The 21,614-nt window shown below is 37.1% G+C and overlaps 2 protein-coding genes across 3 annotated transcripts in view; both read right to left on the bottom strand.

Annotated features, from left to right (window-relative positions):
* Positions 1-21,614, bottom strand: part of C5H11orf65 (chromosome 5 C11orf65 homolog) — a 154,748-nt gene that overhangs the window by 65,655 nt on the left and 67,479 nt on the right. The gene's annotated exons all lie outside the window — the stretch shown is intronic.
* The window catches only part of POGLUT3 (protein O-glucosyltransferase 3), a 47,308-nt gene that overhangs the window by 4,266 nt on the left and 21,428 nt on the right, over positions 1-21,614 (bottom strand). Inside the window, 4 exon segments of the mRNA XM_072615673.1 lie at positions 1,851-1,955; positions 3,264-3,384; positions 3,386-3,444; positions 15,099-15,286. Coding sequence (XP_072471774.1) covers positions 1,851-1,955; positions 3,264-3,384; positions 3,386-3,444; positions 15,099-15,286 — 473 coding nt within the window.

Here is a 21,614-nt window from a genome sequence, read left to right as displayed (position 1 = left end):
CAGTATAGGGTCACTCTGCTTTTTTATCAGTATAATTAAATTCCAGCTTTACTTGTGAAATACAATAGTGTAATATTTGACAAACTAGCCAATAAGCTCACTTCTTTGATGTGTTTCCTTATCTGGAACAGATGAAACCTCCACATCTATTATTTACATTTTCATGTAGGATTTACTTTAGTGAAATACACAACAAGGACCAACAAAATTGGAACCTGAATTAAAGTCCTTAGAATCACAAAACTCTCAGGCCAAGGATCACCGGATCATAGACTTAAAGCTGGCAGGGGCTTCCGTGGTCCCACCCCTTTCATTTTACAGATGAGGAAACTGAGGCTAAGAGAAATCAAGTGACTTGCCTAAATTCTTAAGGGGGCAGAGTCAGGGTTTGAATGTTAGTCCTCTGATTCCAAATGCAGCATCCTTTCCTATAAACTACAAGGAAACTGCCTGATTGCCCGTCAGGTAATCCAAAGCCAAGTGTGGAGTTCTTCAAAACAGGCTGCAACATGTAGCCTCCTTCCTTTGGCATCTGTGTGTCTTAGGCAAAACTTAAAAATTCCTGCCTTAAAAATTTCCTGTCCCTCTCCTTCTCCCTCCCTCATTGGAAAGAATCTTTTCTGTTATGGTTTGCTGGAAGCCAGCATGGACCTTGACTTGCTCACCAAACAAACACTATGCCATGGAGAGCAACATTTCCTAGCATTAGAAAAAGGTGTATTTATTTTAAATAATTTTTTAAAAGTTTCACTGTGTATTGTGATATAGAAGGCTATTTATCTTATCTACCCCTAGTCTTTGCTCTACATGGCCCTATTAAGAAGAAAAGGGTCATTATCTTGTGACATCCTTTTCTCTGACAACTGTACAAAATTGTGAAATGTCACTTCATTTCTTATTACTTCAGTGAAGGGTTTAATAATCTCGGGCATTAGATTAAATGTTAATAAATTCAAGTAGAAAAAAATAATGAATTCTTACCATGAGAGCAGAGATTATTTCATTCTTTGTATTTCTATTTTTATTTGCTCAGCACATATTAGGTGTTTAATAAATGCTTGTTGACCAATTGATTATTAAAGCAATATATCACAATACACATTACTGGGGTTTTCAAAGGCATATTGTGACTTAGTTGTGGCTCACCTTGCAATATGAAACCAGAATCCTAGGCAGTTAGAACTGGAAGAAATCATCTTGTTTAGTAGTTTTATTTTATAGATGAGGAAATCAAAGCCTAAAGGTCAAAGTCTAAGCAAGTTGACAGTCAAGAAAGAGCGACCTTTCATCGTGATTCATAAAGACACAAAACACTATTGTCACAACACTTAACAGAGATGACAAAGGGCACATATCAGTTACCAACAGCTTGCTGTTCTTCACTGGGCTGACACTCTCATGGTTCCATAGGCTGACACTATAGTCACCCAAATATGTGGTCTGACAAAATGGAATTTAAATTGAAATTATTTTGATACAGTTTAGAGCTCAGATATCAGCCTAGAGATTCTTAACCTGGGACCTGTGAACTGAAAATAATTTTTTAAATAATTATTTCAACATTATTGGTTTCTTTTGTAATCCCATGTATTTATGCATTTAAAAACATTCAGTCCATCAGCCTGCCAGAGGGGTCCATGATGCAACAATAGGTTAAGAATCTCTGATCTGGTACAATCCCTTCATTTTACAGATGAGGAAAATGAACCCTGGCAAATCCAAGTGATTTGTTCAAGGTCACAATGGTAATATGGCAGAGTCTGCATTTGGACCTAAGCCCTGGGCTGACAAACATCAGTGCTCTTTTCATTACCAACTGCTGCTTCACCAAATGTCCATTCTGTACCTACCTGAAATACGCTGTAATGGTAGCGGTAGAGTCTGTGCGGCTGGAGCAACTCTCTAGCAACTAATTGACTTTCTTTTGCAATTTTCTTAGTTTCCTCATTGTTTTCCTGAGAAATTTAGAAGAGAATAATTAATAAAAATAAATAATTCATAAATCTCAGCTTTCTCCTCTCACACTTTTGTGAGAAAGACTAGGAGGAATGTGTGTGTGCATGCGTGTGTGTGTGTGCACGTGCGTGCATGCGTGTGTGTGTGTGTGTGTGTGTGTGTGTATTATAGACTTAGCTGTTTAATCCAATCAAGGCAGGGGTTACTTTTTATGTTGTCTTTTATATCTGCAACTGCTAACATAGCTCCTTGTACATAGTAGATTCTTAATAAATGCTTGTTAAACTGGATTAGAAGGGAACGAGAGAGAGGAATTCCTGGGCCAGAAAGGAAGTCTAGCTGAACAATGATCCTGGGATAATGAAATTGTTCCAACAGTCACAGCAGATTGGCTACTCAGAAGTTACTTTGTTGGTCAGCTTTGCTGAAGGGTAAAGATAGGTTTATGACCTTCATATATGGATTGTTTGAGAAGGGCATTGACCAATTGAAATGTGTTCCAGAGAAGAGTCACCAGAAGGATAAGGGGCCAGGAGACTCTATGTCTTATAAGGATCAATTGAAGGGACTGGAAATGTTTAACCTAGAAAAGCTTTGTAAGGGGATATGATCATTGTCTACAAATATTTGAAGGGCTGTCAGATGGGAATAGAATTTGACTGGTTTTGCTTAGCCCACAAGGGAAGAATGAGAATCAGTGGATAGAAATTCCAGAGAACCATATTTGAGTTCAATGTAAAGGAAAACTTCTGAACAGTTAATTAGATCCATTAGATTGTAAGCTTCTTGAAGGCAAGAACTGTCTCTTGCCTCTTGCATCTCCAGTGCTTAACACAGGACAGTGCTGGCATGTAGTAGGTACTTATTGACTGATATAAGAATGGAATGAACCACTTCAGGAAGGGATGAGTTCCCCATACTGCACTTCTTTAACTGGAGGCTATAGTACCATTTGTGGGGATGTTAGAAGGCATAGTTCTGCTCAGAGATGGATCGGATTAGACAGCTTTGAAATACATTCTAACTCTGGCATTCTGGGAGCCCATTATAGAGTACCTTGGAATAAGGATTTTATATAAAATTGAACAAGACTGTGGTCATGTCCATGGATATACAAAATAACCCTAGTTATGATTCTTTGGTTATTTCTATGGGGACATTTTTCAGAAAAATAGCTTTTTTATTTTTATTCTATCAATTTTGTAATTTGGTGGCTTCTGTGTAATAGAAATAATAACAGATTAATCAAACAATAACTTAGATTAATTTTTCATTGCTTAGAGAAATTCAGATTTTGCTTGACTCACCTCAGCTCATTGAATTTTCTCTAATAAATCACTAAGATTTCTGTTAATTGGAACATAATATTTCCATGGTTTTAGCTTTGCGTAGAAGAGCTCATAGTATGGGGAGTCCTGCTTTAGAACTGTTGCCCACCGTGATATATGGGTGTCTATAAGCAGCTATCATACTATTCACATTTACTTGCTATTTTTACTAGAAAATATTGAAAAGAACAGCATTTTCATTGTCATTCTCCTTATATTCTACCCCTTTGCTATTGCTTTCATATTAAAAGCAGAACAAAAACAAAGACCTTACAAATCATCTTAACTTAGTTTTCCTTTCATAGAGTCATAGCTTTAGAACTCAAAACAAGAGGTGGTCATCCAGGCCAAAATGCTGATTTTCCAGATAAGAAAAGGAAAGCCTAGAGAGATGAAATGGCCAGGCTAAGGTCACAAGGAAAAGATGGTATGTAAAACCAGGTAGGTCACTTAATTTCAAAGTCCATCATTCTTTCCACAGCACCAGGCCAATTCTTTTTATTCTCTTTGTAGCAGATATTGTAAGGTACCTTTTAAAGGGGGATGGGGTGGGGAGAAGTCTGTAAAACTGGACAGGAAAAAAAAATTATCTGTATTTCCACTAATTGAAATGTAGCATTTCCTTCCATTTTAGTTGGTTTTTTTTTAAAATCACATTATTCTCAGAAGGGTCCATAGACTTCATCAGACTTCCAAATAGTTCCATGAAAGTTGAATCCAAGTCAAACCAGTAAACATTTATTAAGCTCTTACTATGTCCCAGATAAGGAAGCAACTATGTGGCTCAGCAGAGTGCTGGGCCTAGAGACAGGAAGATCTGAGTTCAAATTTGACCTCAGAAACTAGCTGTGTGACCCTGGACAAGTCACTTAATCTCTTTTTGCCTTAATCCACTGGCAGAGGTAATGATAACTACTCTAATATCTTTGCTAAGAAAACCTCGTGGACAGCATTGGAATCCTCATCCACAGGATCACAAAGAGTTGGACAGGACTGAACAACAACTGCTAAGCACCAGGGATACAGTTAATAAAAATAAAGCCCTTGCCCTCAGGAGGCAGAAAAGCTGGGGTGGTGGAAGGGAGGAGAGCCATCAGAAGGTGCCCAGAGTCTGGGCATCTTGTTCCTTGGAGTTGAAACCAGAAAGCACAGATGTAAAATGAAGTGAGCTTAGAATCCAGTTTCTTATAAAGTCCAGTCCTTATAATGGAGGAATTTGGGAGGACTTTGGAATTCAGCCCTCCAAACAGAGGGGAGAGGAGGCTGAAGGAGGTGATATCAAAAACAGAATGATGCAAAAAGCTTTTCAAAAAATTCTGCTTTAAATGGTTAAATTCTGCTTTTTTTCAGAAATTATGAGCTGACTGAACAATATAGTACAGTGAAAAAAAAAGTCTTAGACTTAATGTCAGGAGATCTGGATTTGATTCCTGTCTGTCTGCAGTTTACTAGCTATAATGACTGGGGGCAAATCGCTTAATTTCTCTTCTATGTCTTCATATGTAAAATGGGTACCTCTTGAGGCTGTTGTGAAGAAAGAACTTTACAGATCTCATATGAATGTATCATCATTATTATTTGCATTATTTCATAGAAAGTACTATAAATATTAGGAAAAAGTTTTTCTAAAAAACTTCTATTTCAGGATATTCCCCATGGCAGTTCTTCTCATCAACAAAAATGAAGTCTCCATGGCAGCTGTGGTAGATAACTTGTGGAGGGCCTCACTTTCCTTGGCTGTAAAATAAAATTTTGATTTTTTAGATCTATGCTAGTTCTAAATCCTATAAGTCTAGATAAATATCTCAGCATCATAGGCATGTCATAGGAAATTATTTCCATGAGCCTATAGAATCCTAGAACTAGAAAGGAAACTCAGAGAGCACCTTATCGAATGCTTTTTCTGATGGATGAATCCCCTGCACAATATAATAGATTGTACTTTACATATGTGATCTCATTTGATTCCCACAGTAATCCTGGTAGGATTTGGTTTTGTTTTGTGTTTTTGATATCTTACAGATGAGGAAATTGAAATCAAGAGAGGTTAAGTGACTTGCCTAAAGTCACTCAGCTAGTGTCTGGGGGCAGGAAAGGAAGAACTTGGGTTCAGGACTCCAGGCCCATCACTCTATCTATGGCAACAAGTGATCTCTAGTCTGTCTAGAAGCCTCCAGTGATGGAGAACTCATTATCTCACGAGACAATCCACTTCATTTGGAGATAGCTCTAATTAGAAAGTAAGTGGAAATCTGCCTCCCTACAACTTTAACTTTCAATCTCAGTTCTCTCCTTTGGTACTCATCAGTGTAAGTCCAATCCTTTCACTCATTTCCTCTTCTCACCACCTTGATTTTATCACTACTTCAAAATCTGAGAACTATAACTCTAGAACTCATAGTCAGGACTAGTTCTTCAGCTACTAGTGAAAAGTAGTTTTCTAACAAGCCAAGTTCTTTGCCTGTTTATTTTCTAAGTAAATAATACATGTCAGAACTTGGCTCAGACATAAGCGCAGGGATGCTTTATGTTTAGAAGTATTTGGCCTCCAACACTTACTAGCTGTGTGACCTTGGGCAAGTCACTTAACACCAGTTGCCTCTAAAAAAAGAAAGATTTGGTAGTCTGCTTTATATTATAATAATAATAGCTTACATTTTAATGTGATTTTACTTTGGTAATGCATTTTCCCATCTATCACTTCAATTGATCTTGACAGGTCTATAAGGTAAGTAGAGAAGGTGTTATTAGGCTTATATTTATAGATAAGGAGACCAAGGCACAAGGAGATTAGGTGATTTGTCTAAAATCACATAGCTGAGCATAGTTACTTAGTTGTCTTTTTAAAGCAAATCAGATCCATGAGGATGACATCAATCATACCTTAGAAAGTCAAAGAAATCCACCAACTGAGCTCTTTCCAGCTCTTTTTCCTTTTTCTTGGTAAAAGAAACACCCAGTAATTCTTGTATTGAGTAGTTCTAGATTTTCCTTGAACAACTGCACTAACTGAAGACATTCTTCTCTGCTGTCTCTGCCTATGAGAAAACCTTTTTCTGTGTTATTGTTCCAGACAGAACTTGGATGGTTTGGAAGGTGAAGAAAGGATAATAGAATAGTTATGAAAATTCAGTTAAGTGGTTTTTATTTCTCCATAACTGACACAGTCTTAAATTCTTTCACTGTCATCTAAAGAATGGAATAGCTTTGCTACTAACTTATCTCCTGAAGTTCACAGTACCTCAATAATATTAGATAGTCTGTTTGCCTCTGATACTTTCAAGGTAAAAAACTGTAGCTAAAACAATAAGTAAACTTTTTGTTCTGACATAAAAGACTAATGATCCAGAAAAACATTTTTATTTTTAAAAAATGTTTCATTTCACATTTTTTCTAGTAGTAAACACTTTGGAAACCAAGTATTTTGCAAGCTCTGTGCTGAATGCCAATCTATAGCAATAAAGCTGATAGCCCAGGCCCCAAATTACAGGTAGGAGATGATTAATTCAATGAATCCACACAATAACAATAAAACAATATCTGACATTTAAACTTTTTATATAAATTTGATCATTTGAACCCCATTATAACCCTATGAAGTAGATGCCAAGGGGATGATCATCTCCATTTGACAGGTAAAGAAGCAATTTCAAAGAGGTAATTGACTTGTCCATGGTCACACAATACTTGGGTTTGAAGTCAGCTCCTTCTGTCTCCAAATCCAGCAGCACTCTTTCCATTAGACCATGGTAAATCTCTTCTCCAGAATATTTCCTCTTTCATTCCTTGAAATTTAAAGTCTTATATTCTCAGGTTATTCCAAGTTAATCAGAGAGTATAAAATGAGAAGAAGATCATGAATCTTTAATTCTTTGATAACTAGAATCTTAAGCAAACCACTTTTGAGTTTAGAAGTCATTTTTCTAACCTTTTGTTTAACTGAAAACGTTTGTGCCTCGAAGATATTTATTTAACAAGTTCCCTTCCATTTCCCCCATGAGACTATGAATATTTTGTCTGCAGCAACTCTCAAAAACCATCTTGGTTATAGGGGAGTTGAAATCCATAGCTGTGGAAGGTATCACAAATAGAGTGAACTACAGACCATTGAAATATTGGTGGCTTAAGTTTGTGTGCTCACACAGAATATGCCCTCCCCATTTCCTTACCCTCAATTCTCTTCCTATAGAATTAATTCTAATTTACTTATATTTCCTTAAATCAAGAGATCATCATTAGCAACTCCTTTCAGTATATTAGATATTGAATCACAAAATATAGGAATAAGAAAAAATGTCTTTGCTTTTACAGTGTGTGTGTGTGTGTGTGTGTGTGTGTGTGTGTGTGTGTGTGTGTGTGTGTTTAAGACTGATTTGAAAAAGGCCTCTGGACTCCCCTACTAAAGCTTACAAACAAAAGGAGACTTGTGATTATGACAAGATAGTATCTTTTTTCTCATGGAACTAGACCAAATCGAAGGATTTACTTTGCTCATTCTGAATAATGTAAAAGGAAGGCTGGATTCCAAAAGAATAGGTAAAAGTAGACTCATTAAAGGGAAAATTTCTTTAGAAAGCATCAAAGTTATTATAATATATGTTCCATTTGTATCACACACTTTATGCTTTACAAAGCGTATGATTCAAGTCACACGAAACTTTCTTAGAATGTAAGTTCCTTGAGAAGAGAGATAGTGTATTTTTTTGTTCTTGTATTCTAAGCACCAACCACAATGCCTAGGACATGGTAGGCACTTAATAAATATTCGTTAATCGACTGATTGGTGAAACTATTTGCATATCTTAGAAGAAGAACTCAGAGTTAGTTCTTTAACCAGTTTACATTTTCATTCACAATATCTGCAAATGGTTTAAGTCAAAGACAACTTTGGGTGTTTCTGGGATCCAGGCATTAACATTAAAACCCATACAGCTTTAATTCTGAGACTAACATTTATTTTTAAAAAATACTGTGGTGCTTGAGAGACTATTCTGCTAATCTTTTGATAAAATATAAATACGGTTTTTTTTGCCTCACATATATGTTGAAATTCTCTCTAAAAATATCCATCTCAACTTCTACCTCCAAGCTTCAGTAGAATGAATTCAAATTTACTTGTGTTTCCCTGGATAGAGAGAATGTCATTAGTAAAACTTGTCATTATTTCATTTGTTGAATGGGTAGTATCACATATCGAAAGGATGATGTCACCTAAATCCATTGAGCCACACCATGAAATGATAGGTATAGCTAGCTAATAGGGGGTTTATTGGGGTTTTGATGTTCTACTGGCCAATCCCTAACACTGATATAAATTCTAGATCTGGCAAATGAACCTAAACGTATATAGCAAAAGTATCTATATTAGTTAGGAGAAGATTTTTAAGCCTTGGGTACCAAGACTAAATAAAACATCTTCAACTTTCTTCAACATCTCTGAAAGAGCTCAGCATTTAACAAAATAAGTCATGGAGGGGACAAGAAGGCGAGGATAGACATTTTTTCATTGTTTGACATCAGGAAACCATGTGACAAGATAGGGTGAACTTGGGAGGTCATCTCGTTCATGTATCACTGACTTATATCCATTTTTTTAACCTGACATGATAGTTTGGAGCCATGGTATTGAAGATGGTATGTGTTGGTGCAAAACATTTCCCTGATCTCCCCAGATATAAGTAATCTCTTCTTCCTTGAATTTCACATCTCTGTGTTGAATTTCTATGCAGAATCACACAATGGCAGAGGTGGAAGTGACCTCAGAGGCCATCTAGCCCAACCTGTACCTGAACAGGAATCCTCTCTTTATCATACAACACAAGTAGCTATCCAGAAATTGCTTGAAGATTGTCTATAACATTTCTGAAGAGCTCAAATTGTTAGGAAGTTTCTTTACACTAAATAAAATCTAATTCTCTGTGGTTTTCACATTGTTCCTAATTTTGTCTTCTGAGGTCAAACAAAACAAAGCTAATTCCTCTTCCAGAGAAGAACATTTTAATATTTTGAAAGAACTGTCAATTTCCTCAAACCCCTATTGTAAGTCTTCTCTTTTTCTGGCTAAACTGCCCAAGTTCTTTCAACTGATCTTCATATACAATGATCCTGAGAGCTTTCACCATTCTGCATTTGCTGGATGCTTTCCAGGTTTATCAGTGTTTTTCTTATACATTGGTCCATATTGAATACATTACTGCCTGATGTTTTCTGACCAGGGACAGAGACAATCATCTTGGATGACTGGATATTAATGGTTTCTAAACAGAGCTTTAAGAGACTGTTGTGTCACATTGTCAACTCGTTTTGACCTTTCTACCCACTAAAACGCCTAGTTCTTTTTCAAACTGCCATCACACATCTCTTCAGTCTTGTGCTTCTAATGTTAATGTTTTGAACTCATATAGAAAATGCTTTATTTCTACCATTATTATATTTCAGCTTATTAAATTGGTACCCTATTCTCTTCTCTTATTAAATTCTATCAGTGACTCCTCATCCATCTCCATAGCTTCAAATATTGCCTCTAAATCCACATCTTGAATATGACCTTTTTCTCAAAGTTCTGCATTTCTGGGTCTGAATATCTTTAAGCATTTTAAATTAACATGTCTAAAAACAAGTTCATTTTTGCTGTCCTTAACATATTCTTCCTTCTGATTTTTTCTATTTTTGTCAGTGAAGTCACCATTCTCCTCATTATGTTGTTTCAAAATGTTGGAGTTACCTTTGACTCCTTTATCTATTTCATCTCTTATATTCAACTAGATAATCAAGTCTTGTCGTTTCTACCATCATGTCTCTCTCTTCCATTCTTTCTTTTGTATTCTCACAGCAACCACTCTAGCTCAAGTCTTTATTTTTTCTTATCTTGACTACCGCTGTAGTTTCCTAACTGATTTCCATGATTCTAGCCTCCCTCTACAATAATCCATCTCCTACACACAATTTGATTAATCTTCATAAAGCACATTTTTGATGGTGTAATTTTCTTGTTGATAAAAACTAATGCTTCCCCATTGCCTACTGAATAAAAGCTTAAACTTTTTAATCTGGGAAAGCTGGGTGGCATAGTCGATGGAGCACTGGCCCTGGAGTTAGGAGGACCCGAGTTCAAATTTGGTCTCAGACTCTAGAGACTTACTAGCAATGTGACCCTGGGCAAGTCACTTAACCCTAACTGTCTCACAAAAACAAAACCAAAAAAACTTCTTAGTCTAGTTTTCAAGGCACTTAAATGATAATCTCTCCTTATATTCTTTCCTTCCCCTTATATTCTTCCTTGTTTTGAGTGAGAGAGGGCTGTGCAAAGTCACCAGTGTCACTTTCTCCTCCTGTGCCATCTGATCCAGGGACCAGATATTCATCAGGATGACGGGAGACAGCCCAGGATGCAATGGGCTACCTTGCCTTTTGGGCCAAAGCCTTTTCAGGTACTCACTTAAAGTGAGGTAACGCCCATTCAATTAATAGCCCTCTTTAAAAAGTAGTCAGGGGGATGGCCCCTTTAATAGAAAAGAGAAAAAAAATAGATAAATCACAGTGGGAGGGGCAGGAGTTTTGAAGAGAAACTGTTACTATTGTCATTCACTCTAAGCCAGGAGGGTCCAAAATAGCTGTTGAGTGGAGTCAGGGCAGGGACCCGTTTTTGATTACATTATTACGTTACTCAAAACCAAGTCAAGTGCAAGTCATGTCATCATTTCTCTGATGTCATGGTAGTCTTCGAAAATGAAGGAGGAACACAACCTGTGAGTAGACCAAGCTGCCTGAATGGATACCCAGCTAGGTGGGTAACTCAGCTCATCCTTTCTCTCAACCTAGACCTCTCCTCTTCCTTCTCAACAAAAGAAGGTAAATTTTGATGGCCAGAAGCTGCCAGGTTAACTTGGGGTGGACTGGATAGATTTCTTTCTTTCTCTTTCTTTTTCTTCCTTCTTCCTTCCTTCCTTCCTTCCTTCCTTCCTTCCTTCCTTCCTTCCTTCCTTCCTTCCATCCTTCCATCCTTCTTTTCTTTCTTGTCTCTCCTAAAATCTTAGACCTAATGCACTCTCAAACCCATGGACTGAACAATTGAACAAAGCTTTCCTTTTGTTCTTGCCTTGGACAAGCTAATTTCTTGTGGAACATTAGGAATCTCCAAGCAGTGCCAATTTTTAGGTAAATTGTTAAGTAGCTTAACCCCCTAGATCCCTCAGATTCCTCCCACCTTTTTTTAATCTGCCCTAACCCCTCACTGCCACCCTTCAGGAAGCAGCATAGCTCATAGCCTCTCAAGACTACCAACTCTCCTAAAACCTAATCCTAGGTACAGTGCTCATAAACTTATTCACACTGAGGAATAAATGCTGAAAGAGTTACCTTTTCAAGAATTTATTTGCATTTTAAGAGGTAAGAAAGGAATGAATATCTAACTATGAGACTGCGAGTATCAAATGGTGGTAGAGAAGGAATTTGGCATGTGCAGATGAGAGGAAGGAAGAAGCCTCCTCAGATCACAACAGTGTGTAACATGGTCATCTACTTTTAAAGCAGTCCCCATTTTCAGGTGCTCTGAGGCATCATAGATAGTTATGAAGTCCATGATCATGATCGCACAAATTACCTTTACCATCTTGGTAGCTGGTATGCACTGGCCCTCCAGGACACTTCATATGCGCTCTCTCTGTCTCTGTCTTTCTCTCTCTCTCTCTCTCTCTCTCTCTCTCTCTCTCTCTGTCTCTCTCTCTCTCTGTCTCTGTCTCTGTCCCTGTCTCTCTCTCTCTCTCTCTCTCTCTCTCTCTCTCTCTCTCTCTCTCTCTCTCTCTCTCTCTCTCTCTCTCTCTCTCTCTCTCTCTCTCTCTCTCTGTCTCTGTCTCTCTCTCCCTCTCCCCAGGCCCATATTCCAACTGATTACTACTTGTCTAGTCCAAAATCCAATACTGACAGTTTTCTCCCTTTGAAGAAACTCTAGGACTGCCACAAAACAAACTCTGTCTGGGAAAGTTGTCCAGAATGACCTTTCCTATTTACTCTTAGATTTTGTGCCTCCTATGCAACTTTGACTATAAGCTTGGCATAGGGCTCTTCTTCCTTCCCTGTTGTCTTATCACAGATGGATGAGGCATGAATTCAAAATTTCTGCCTCTTAGTTTCCTTGACTTCATTCAAGGTCTCCTACCCCAGGAAGGCTTTCCCTAGCTGCTAAGGCCTTTTCTTCTCAGACTGTCTTCCATCTACTCTGTGTTATATCTTGTTTGTACATAGTTCAGAAGTTGTCTCCAAGTTAGAATGTTAGCTCCTTGAGGGCAAATACCTTTTTTTTTTTTTTTTTGCCTTTCTCTGTATCCTCAGGGTTTTTTACAGTGCCTGACCCATATTAGATGCTTCTTAAATGCTTGCTGACTGGACTTCCCCAGTCCCTTAATCGTCTAGGAAGGGTAGCAGCCTGACTTAAATTTTAGGTGCTCTGGGTCATAAGTTCATTGAATGCAGTGGCTATACATATCCAAAGTATATAATCACGCTTTATATTACATCATCGGACTAACACAGTATACATGCTGAGAGGCGCCATGTTGAAGTGATGAGTTTTAGATTTGGTATCTAGAATTCCTTGGTTCAAATCTTAGTTCTGATACTTTCTACTGAGGTGACATTAAGGAAGTCACTCTTCTTCTCTGGACCTCAGTTTCCTCATCTGTAAAAGGAGGATAATAATATTTATACTACCTATCTCACAAAGTTGTTATGTGGAAGGCAGATTATGCCTTTTAAAGACTTATGTAAATATGAATTATTAACCAGGTATGATGATGATGATGACCTCTCTTGCTTTGGCTTTGCTATATAATCATAGGCTCACACTTTTAAAGTCTCACAATTGATAATAGGTAACATTTTATAATACTCTAAGGTTTGCAAAGGACTTTCCATATATTGCCATTTGATGATCACAAATGAAGTGAAGTTGCTTCTATTATTATCTTCTTTTTACAGACAAGGAAACCGATGCTGAGAGAGTCAAGTGACTTATCTAATAATCTACAACCAATAAGTATCTGAGATAGGTTTCAGACTCAGGTCCTCCTAACTTAAAGTCCAGTACTCCATCCATATACTGCCTTGCTGTCAAATGAGATTAAGTCATATTCAAAGGTACCTGTGAAAGCATGCATTGAAGGTATTCCTGCCATATCCGCTAAGTACATGAGAGAAGGTGTACCATGGCATGTGGCAAAACAGGTCATAAAACAACTTACTTTTATAAAGCACTTTATTATTTCAGAGCACTCTATATACATGATCCCATTAGACCTTCCCAAAAGCCCTGTGAAATAGGCAGGACATATGTTAGAAACTGAGGCTTAGAGGGGTTAAGTAACTTGCCCAGCCATTACGTAGGTGATATGTCTCAGAGACAGGACTTGAACCCAGGTCTCTCTGACTTCAAGTCCATCACACAATCTACTACAGTGACTAATAGGTAGCAAAGGCAAAAACCCCTTGACTTCAAATCCAGTATTTCTTCCATAGGTTTATAATAGCAGACTGTTTAGTTTTAGATTTACAGTGTCTCTACTAACTTCTGGAATTGACTTTACACTGGTGTATTGATATACAGTATTTCTAAATGGAGTCTACATTTTCTCAGACCCTCCCACCATCAATTTTAGGCCCTTTTCGCTGACTGAGTCCCATTCTTTCCACCCCCATTCCTAAGTGGACTATGGGCCTAGCTCCTCTGCTGGTGTCCATAGGTATTATTGAGCCCATCGTGATGGCCATCTTCATGCTTCTATGCTCCTTGTTCCAGCCTCTGTCTGGCATTCTAGTTCCCACCTGGGGACCGGGCTTCTGGCTGGTGGTCTTCTTGTTGTTCATAGTTGTTCAGAGCACTAGCCGCAACCACATTACTCTCTAGCCATCTTCATGCCATGTTGTTGCATCCATATTATTTCCTTCACCCCCTGTCCAGTTATATCTCTGAGAGCAGTACAATTACTCAAAAGGGTCTGTCAATATGTTAGTTAATTGACAAGCACTTATTAAGTGCTTACCATATACCAGGCAAGCAAAAATAATGCTCCTGCTCTCAAGGAGCACACATTCTAATGGGAAGACAAACATGAAAATAACTAGGTACATACAAGATATAGAGATAGTAGATCAGGGGTAATCTTGGAGGGGAAGGTCCTAGCATCTGGAGGGACAGGAAAAAGCCTCCTGCAAAAGGAGAGATTTGAGTAGAATCTTGAAGGAAGCTGGGGAAACTAAGAAGGGAAGGTGAGAAAGGAGAGAACATGCCAGGAATGAGGGATAGCCAGTTGCCCTGCGATTCCAATCACCTCCCAGTGACTTCCCTGTCCAAAATTCCTTCCTGGCTACTTCTCTCCACATATATGTTGTTTTCCCCTTTTTGCTTGTTTGTATTTGTATCCCTAATACTTAGCAAGCAGTATTTGACAAACAGATATTTGAGGCACCCAGGTGGTTCAGTGGAGAGAATGCTGATCCAGGGGTCAGAAAGACCTGAGCTCAAATTTGACCTCAGATACTTACCAGCTGTGTGACCTTGGGCAAGTCACTTGACCTCTCTTTACCTTTATCCACTGAAGAAGGAAAATAGCAAGCTCCTCCAGTATCTTTGCCAAGAAATCTTATGAACAGTATGGTCCATGGGGTCATGAAGAGTAAGACACTACTGGATCAACGGAACAACAATTGACACATAGTAGGCACTTAACAAATGACTTTTCCTTCATCCGTTCATATTTGAGTTTCTGTTTTCACCATACAGGATTCCAGATCACAAAATAGTCTCTTACCTTACAGAACGTATGGAGACTGAGTCATATGTTCTTCACCATAACGTGCATCTATCTTTAGCCTATCTTGGATACTTTCATACGTGTGGTACCTGATCAGGAATGAGCCATCCCTTCTGTCCAAAGAATTAGGGATATGAATCTGGATTAACCCTTGTAGTAAAACTGTTCTGATTCCAACCTTGAATGGTATTTGTCTTGACAGAAGAAAATTAAAAAAAAAAAAAAAAAGAAAAAACCAAAAACTGTCCTTACTGGGTAGGTATGTATTATGGTCACATGGGTAATTTAATCACATTCCTACTAGACACAGGTGGAACTCTATAGGTGTATAATAGGTATCTTTCTTTTTTTCTGGAGTATCCAAGACCAGTTACGAAAAGGAAGAAAGGAAGAATGCCATATGAATTGCACAGAGTTAAAGTTTTAGAAACAGGAATGAGAGGGACAATGTGGTGAAATTGAAAGTATACTGGACCTGGAGTCAGGAGGAGGTGAATACTGCCTCAGATGCTGACTAACTATATATCCCTGGGCATATCATCTTACTTATATGAATCTCATTTTTCTCTTCTGTATAATGAGGATGATAATACCCATAGCACCAGCTTCACAGGGCTTGTGTGAAGATCAAGTAAGATAATGAAAGCAAAACTGTTTACAAACTTTAAAGAGATATATAAATGTTGTTCATTTGTTTCAGTCATGTCTGATTCTTCATGATCCCATGAATTGTACTGTTCATGTTCTTGGCAGAGATACTGGAAGAGTTTGCCATTTCCTTCTCCAGCTCATTTTACAGATAAGGCAACTGAGGCAAAGAGCATCAAGTGACTTGTCCAGAGTCACACAGCCAGTAATTGTCTGAGGTTGGATTTAAACTGAAGTCTTCCTGACTCTAGGTGTGGTGCTTTATTTACTGTGCTGCCTCACTGCCCATGTATGCAGGTAAGCTATAATAATAATAATTATTACCATCCTAGGAGGATATCTATCTAGTTCTCCTCCTTATCCCTTAAAAGAGATGAAAATAAAGCTATCTACTTCTAAAAGCACTAAGATTTCACAGACTTCCTCCATAACATATTCCAACATCAAACCACTGTCAGTCATTTTTCTCTGTTTAGACCAAGTAAAAAGGAGTGGTTTATTTCTACCAACACAGAACCTAAGCACCTTCTCCTCTCTTCTCTTCATTTGACATCTTCTATTTGTCTATCTTTCTCCCACATTCTGTTTACTTTTTCTACCTACTCTTTTCTTTCCTCAACCCCTCCTTCCTTGTCTCTTTCCTCCATCCCTCAAATAATCATGATATGGAATTGAAGCATGTTCCAAAATATGTATTGTATTTATTAAGTTCTCTGCCAAAGTCCTTCTTGAATGGCCCTAGACTGTAACAGCTATAAAAACTCTGGTAGGCCCTATTAATATGGAAGGTGGCTAAGTCCTGGCTGACGTTTCAGTTCATTACTGTGGTAGGTGCTGATCTGCGCATCACCAGGTGATGAGATCTCTGGCCACAGCAACTCATAAAACTAGGATGGAGGAGCTGTGACATGTGTTATGTCAAAACTGTTTGAACAAGTTGCACATGACCATTCAATAAAGCTTTATGTTCCCCATTCTTAATTTTAAAAAAATCAAGTGAGTTTAACCTTTCATAGAGTCTAGAGCCTTAGAGGTTATCTCCAGCTCCCTCATTTTAGAAATGAGGAAACTGAGGCAAGAGACCTTAAGTGGTTTGCTCAGTTATTCAGTGAGTAGTATCAAAGCTGGGATTCAGGCGCATGTCCTGGGACTCCAAATTCAATGCCCTTTTCACTATACCACACTGCCTTCCTTTGATGTTTCTCCCAATTAGATAATATTTGTAATGTCTTACCACAGTGCTTGGCACATAGTTGGTGACTAATAAATGCTTATTCCTTCACCTTTCTCCTTTATCCCTCTTCTCCCCTTCTCATTGTCAGAAAATTAAATAGCAATCTTGTGATCCTCAACACATTTTTGTTTGTGATTCAGTGGAATTTGACAGAAAACAAAAGGGTTCTCTATCCTTATGAGGTAGGAGCAATAATATAGCATTTACATATCCTGTTAAAAAATATTTGAAGCCTGGATTGACAATTTTTCAGATTGTCATACATAAAACCCTATTCAACTGTGAGAGAACTCAGCTAGACTAAATGAACTTTAATGACTGTCTAAAGAATAAGAAGGGACAAATAAATGAATAATGAAAAGTGTATGTAAAAATAATATGATATGAAGTGTTTAAACCCACTGGAGATTTACTTGAAATTCCTAAAGGAAAGACAAAAATTGGTTTTTTTGTATTAACTACTTACCTTTAGGAAGTAGCACTTGAGAGTCATACCTCAAAGTATATTTAAAGAAACTTAATTGAATCACTAAAAATACATATTATGAAATACTCAGAATTTTCCTACAAATCTTTCCTGCATAAGTCACTTCTAGCATGAAATTGAATTTACAACCAGCACAAAGTAATCAGATCATGTGATGAAAGAGGCATAAGCAATTTTAACCTCATCAAAGAGAAAATGAGTAGTATAGTTTCAATTTGCTGCAAATTGAAGGAATGTGAATTCTAATCAGCCTTGTGGGTTAATATCGTGGAACAGAATTGGATTTGAGATAATGCTTTTTATACTTCATGTGTCTAAAATTGCTTTAAAAATGAATAATGCAGTGACTGTGTAGACAAATAAGGTAACATTCAGGTTAGTACTAACACTAATAATATAGTAATTTTTGTAATATATAGTATACATATATTACATAGTAATAATTTGGGCCATTTAAATCAGAAAACTTCAAAACCTTTCATTTGAAAAATAAATTATAAACATAGAATTTAAAATGTTTATAGAAGTCAGTGCTAGAGATAGAGGAGGCCCATAATAGACTTTTTATTTTAGTTTAACATAGTTTAATAACAAACTTACAGAAATAGCACAGAAGACAGATAATATTAAAATCTTGGACTTGCCTGTAGAACAACTCAGGTAGAAAAGTATAGTGATTGAGCGGAACCTATCATGTTCAAAATAATACAAACACTAGTTACCACCAATAAATTTTCCTGTTTAAAAAAATCCAAATATTCAGAAAATTTAGCATATTTGTTTATAATTTTTATAAAGTTGAATCACTGAAACTTGTTTATGGAAATTTTTTGGTTTTATATACTTTTTATAAAGTATTATTTACATTTTATTATTATTTATACTACATTATTTATAAAGCATAATTTATATACTTTTTTGGCTTTATATCTTATAAACTTGAATGTTTATGTTCAAAATGAAGTGGGAAGAAATTGCCAATACCTGATTCTGCCAGCTTTTTCCATTCACAATCAGATATGTTCATGCTTTTAATGTTGCTGTCTTCTGTGCTATTCCTTCAATTTTGCAATTAAAATACAATAAACTAAAATAATGTCTACTCTAGGCCTTCCCTATTTCTAGCACTTTGAACCCATGGGGAAGATGATTGAATGTTCAGAACTACCAAAAACAGGAAGAAGTGATTTTTTTTGTTTGTTTTGAAAATGACAAATACTTCCCCTCATAGTGGAATTTATGTTCTCCATGAATGATGCTAAGCGGATATCTTTTGGCATTACTGTGACACATTTGGCATAGGTAATATATAGATTGGTGTCCTCAAATAGGAGGCTAACCAGACAGGTTCCCTACTGCAGAACACCAAATACTGCACACTGGAAGTGCAGATCTGTTTTGAAGTCATGAGTAATTTCAGATCTCAGACACTGGACTTATCAATCAGTTCAGTGGACTTCTGACAAATGTCTGATTTCATGGAGCACTGTACTATCAATATAGCACTATTCACTATTTCACTATGAAATTTCTTGACTCTTTCGGCAGAGGGGCATACCCTTCTTGCATGTGACTTTTGTAGGGAGCTGATCCTATAGTGTTTTGCTACCCTTTGATTTGTAGACAGTTTGCTTGGTATAAGGCATTTTCCTGAAAACTCCTTATACACTTTCCTTCTCTTTTGATGTGGGCTCAGAGAACGGGAGTTAGCAGACTTTCATTCTAATTATGTGGGACTGCTTAGCAGTGACCACTGTATTTATTATGCACTGACCTCCTCCTCCTCCAAAAGACCTCCAAAAGATTCTCATAATGCCATGTTTGTTAGGCATTTTCTAAGGGTATCAGGTCATCATTTTGCTGCTTCTTCAAATTGAAAATGGGTTAAAAGTGAAAATATTTGATTGTCTTCCAATCAGAACAGGTCCTTGACATTAGGATTTTTAAACAATTTCCTTTTTTTTTTATTCTCAACTTAATAATGATCAATCAGCATTTGAAGAACAGGGAAGAGGGTGGTATAAGAGATCATCTTATATATAAAGAATGTAAATGGTTATGTATAGTTCTCTCTCCATATGTGTGTGTGTATGTGTGTGTGTGTGTGTGTGTGTGTGTGTGTGTGTAGGTATGTATGCATATATACATATATATGCAAAAAATCAGAAAAAATCTGGAAAAACACAAACTGATGCAAAGTGAAGTAGCAAACCTGGGAGAATATCATACACAGTAACTGCAACGTACAATGATCAACGGTGAATGACTTTGCTATTCTCAGCAATACAATGATTCAAAATAAGTCCAAAGGACTCACGATGAAAAGAAAATGCTATTTACCTCCAGAGAAAGAATTGATGGAGTCTGAGTGCAGATCAAAGCATACTATTTTTCACTTTCTTTATTTTTTTGTGTTCTTTTTTTCTTTTTGGTCTGTTTCTTCTTTCACAACATGACTAATACGGAAATATGTTTTGCATGATTGAACATGTTGCTTCCCATATGAGAGAGGGGGAGGAAATGGAGTGAGGGATAGAACTTGGAATTCAAAAATTTTTCAAAATGAATGTTCAAAATAGTTTTTATATATAATTGGGAAAAATAAAATATTATTCAAAAAATAAAAAAAATATATATCTGTTTAATATAATTGATGTTCAACTTTTTTCATGTCTATCAATACCCATTGACTCCTCTTCTCATTTGCCCATCTTGGTCCCAGAGTAGAAGTCCTCGCTTTGTAATATATATATATATATATATATATATATATATATATATATAAAATCAGCAAAGCAAACTGGACATAGCTGGGTGTACTGGCCCCCTCTGAGAATTTAGGTCTGATTTTGCATTCCTTTCAAGAGGTAGGAGATAAGTTTCAGCATCAGTCTTTTGAAGTCTGAATTAGTTACTGATTTGGTCAGAGGTGTAAGGCCCTTAAAAGCTCTTATTCCTCAGATTATTATTGTGACCATAATGTAAAGTGTTCTCCTCATTCTGTTAATTTCACTCTTTATTAGTATATATGAGTTTTTCCATATGTATCAGAGGACTGGTCAATGAGTCCAGCCCTTATGGGCATGTGTAGAATGCTCAAATTTTGAAGTATGTGTAAACATTCTGTAACTGGTTCTCGTCTTCAAACAAGTGGTTTTTGTTGTGTAGGTGGAACTAGAGGGAACATTTAAAAGGCAGTAATTGGCCAGAACCTGGTCTTTCTATTCAGCTGTCTTCTTCCTGCCTGATGGCCTTCTGGTGAGAGAGGAGAGACGATGCTATAAGAGAAGAAGTCTCATATCCTCCCTATCCAAGGCCAACAAATATTCTGTGACTATAGGCCTCAGTTTCATTCTTTCAATAAAGTGAAAGAGATTGAAGATAGAGGCCCAGAAGTGGAGCCCAGGCCAAACAGTCCAACTTTGAAGCTCCAAGGAGATCCAACTTGGTGGTAGCTGAGCTGAGGCCTATCCAGCATCTATGCCACATTTGGACAGGAACTTGATGGGACCAACATTATGTAGAAACTGTGTTAAATATGAGCCCATTTTGCCAGGAGACTGAGGTGTTTTAGAGGAGAGAGTGCTCTTAGATGTTTTGGGTGGTAGGGTTGGAGACAGAGGAAATGGTAGTACTTCTATTCTTACCTTATCTTTGAAGAAAATACCCCTTGATATTAATTGATTAGATGGAACTTGAGTACTAGTCACTGGAGACTAACAGTGGTGGGAAAATATTAGAATGGGGATTGAAGCCAATAGCATTAGAGAAGAGACACCCCAGCCCTGAGGGGCTACCAATAGAGCCCTCAAGAGAGATGTAGACTGACTTGGACTGGAAGAATGTGGTTAGAAGACTGGCCACACATTTCTCTGAATCTGTCACATTTACCATTTCTTGTGGTACAACAAAATTCCCTTATATTCACATACCATAATTTTTTCAACCAATCTCCAAATGACAGATGTCTATTTTGTTTTCAGTTCTTACAAGAAAATGTGCTGCTAGAAATATTCTTGTATCCATGGGTCCTTTGTGGGGTATGTACATAACAGCAGTATTGCTAGGTAAAATTATATATACAGTTTAGTATCATTAGGGGTATAGTTCCAAGTTGTTTCTCATAATGGTTGAACTGGTTTAATTAAAAACAG

The sequence above is a fragment of the Notamacropus eugenii genome, chromosome 5, assembly GCF_028372415.1.
Source record: "Notamacropus eugenii isolate mMacEug1 chromosome 5, mMacEug1.pri_v2, whole genome shotgun sequence".
Taxonomy (NCBI): domain Eukaryota; kingdom Metazoa; phylum Chordata; class Mammalia; order Diprotodontia; family Macropodidae; genus Notamacropus; species Notamacropus eugenii.
Note: the sequence above shows the minus strand (reverse complement) of the source record. Positions and strands in the feature narration are given on the sequence as shown.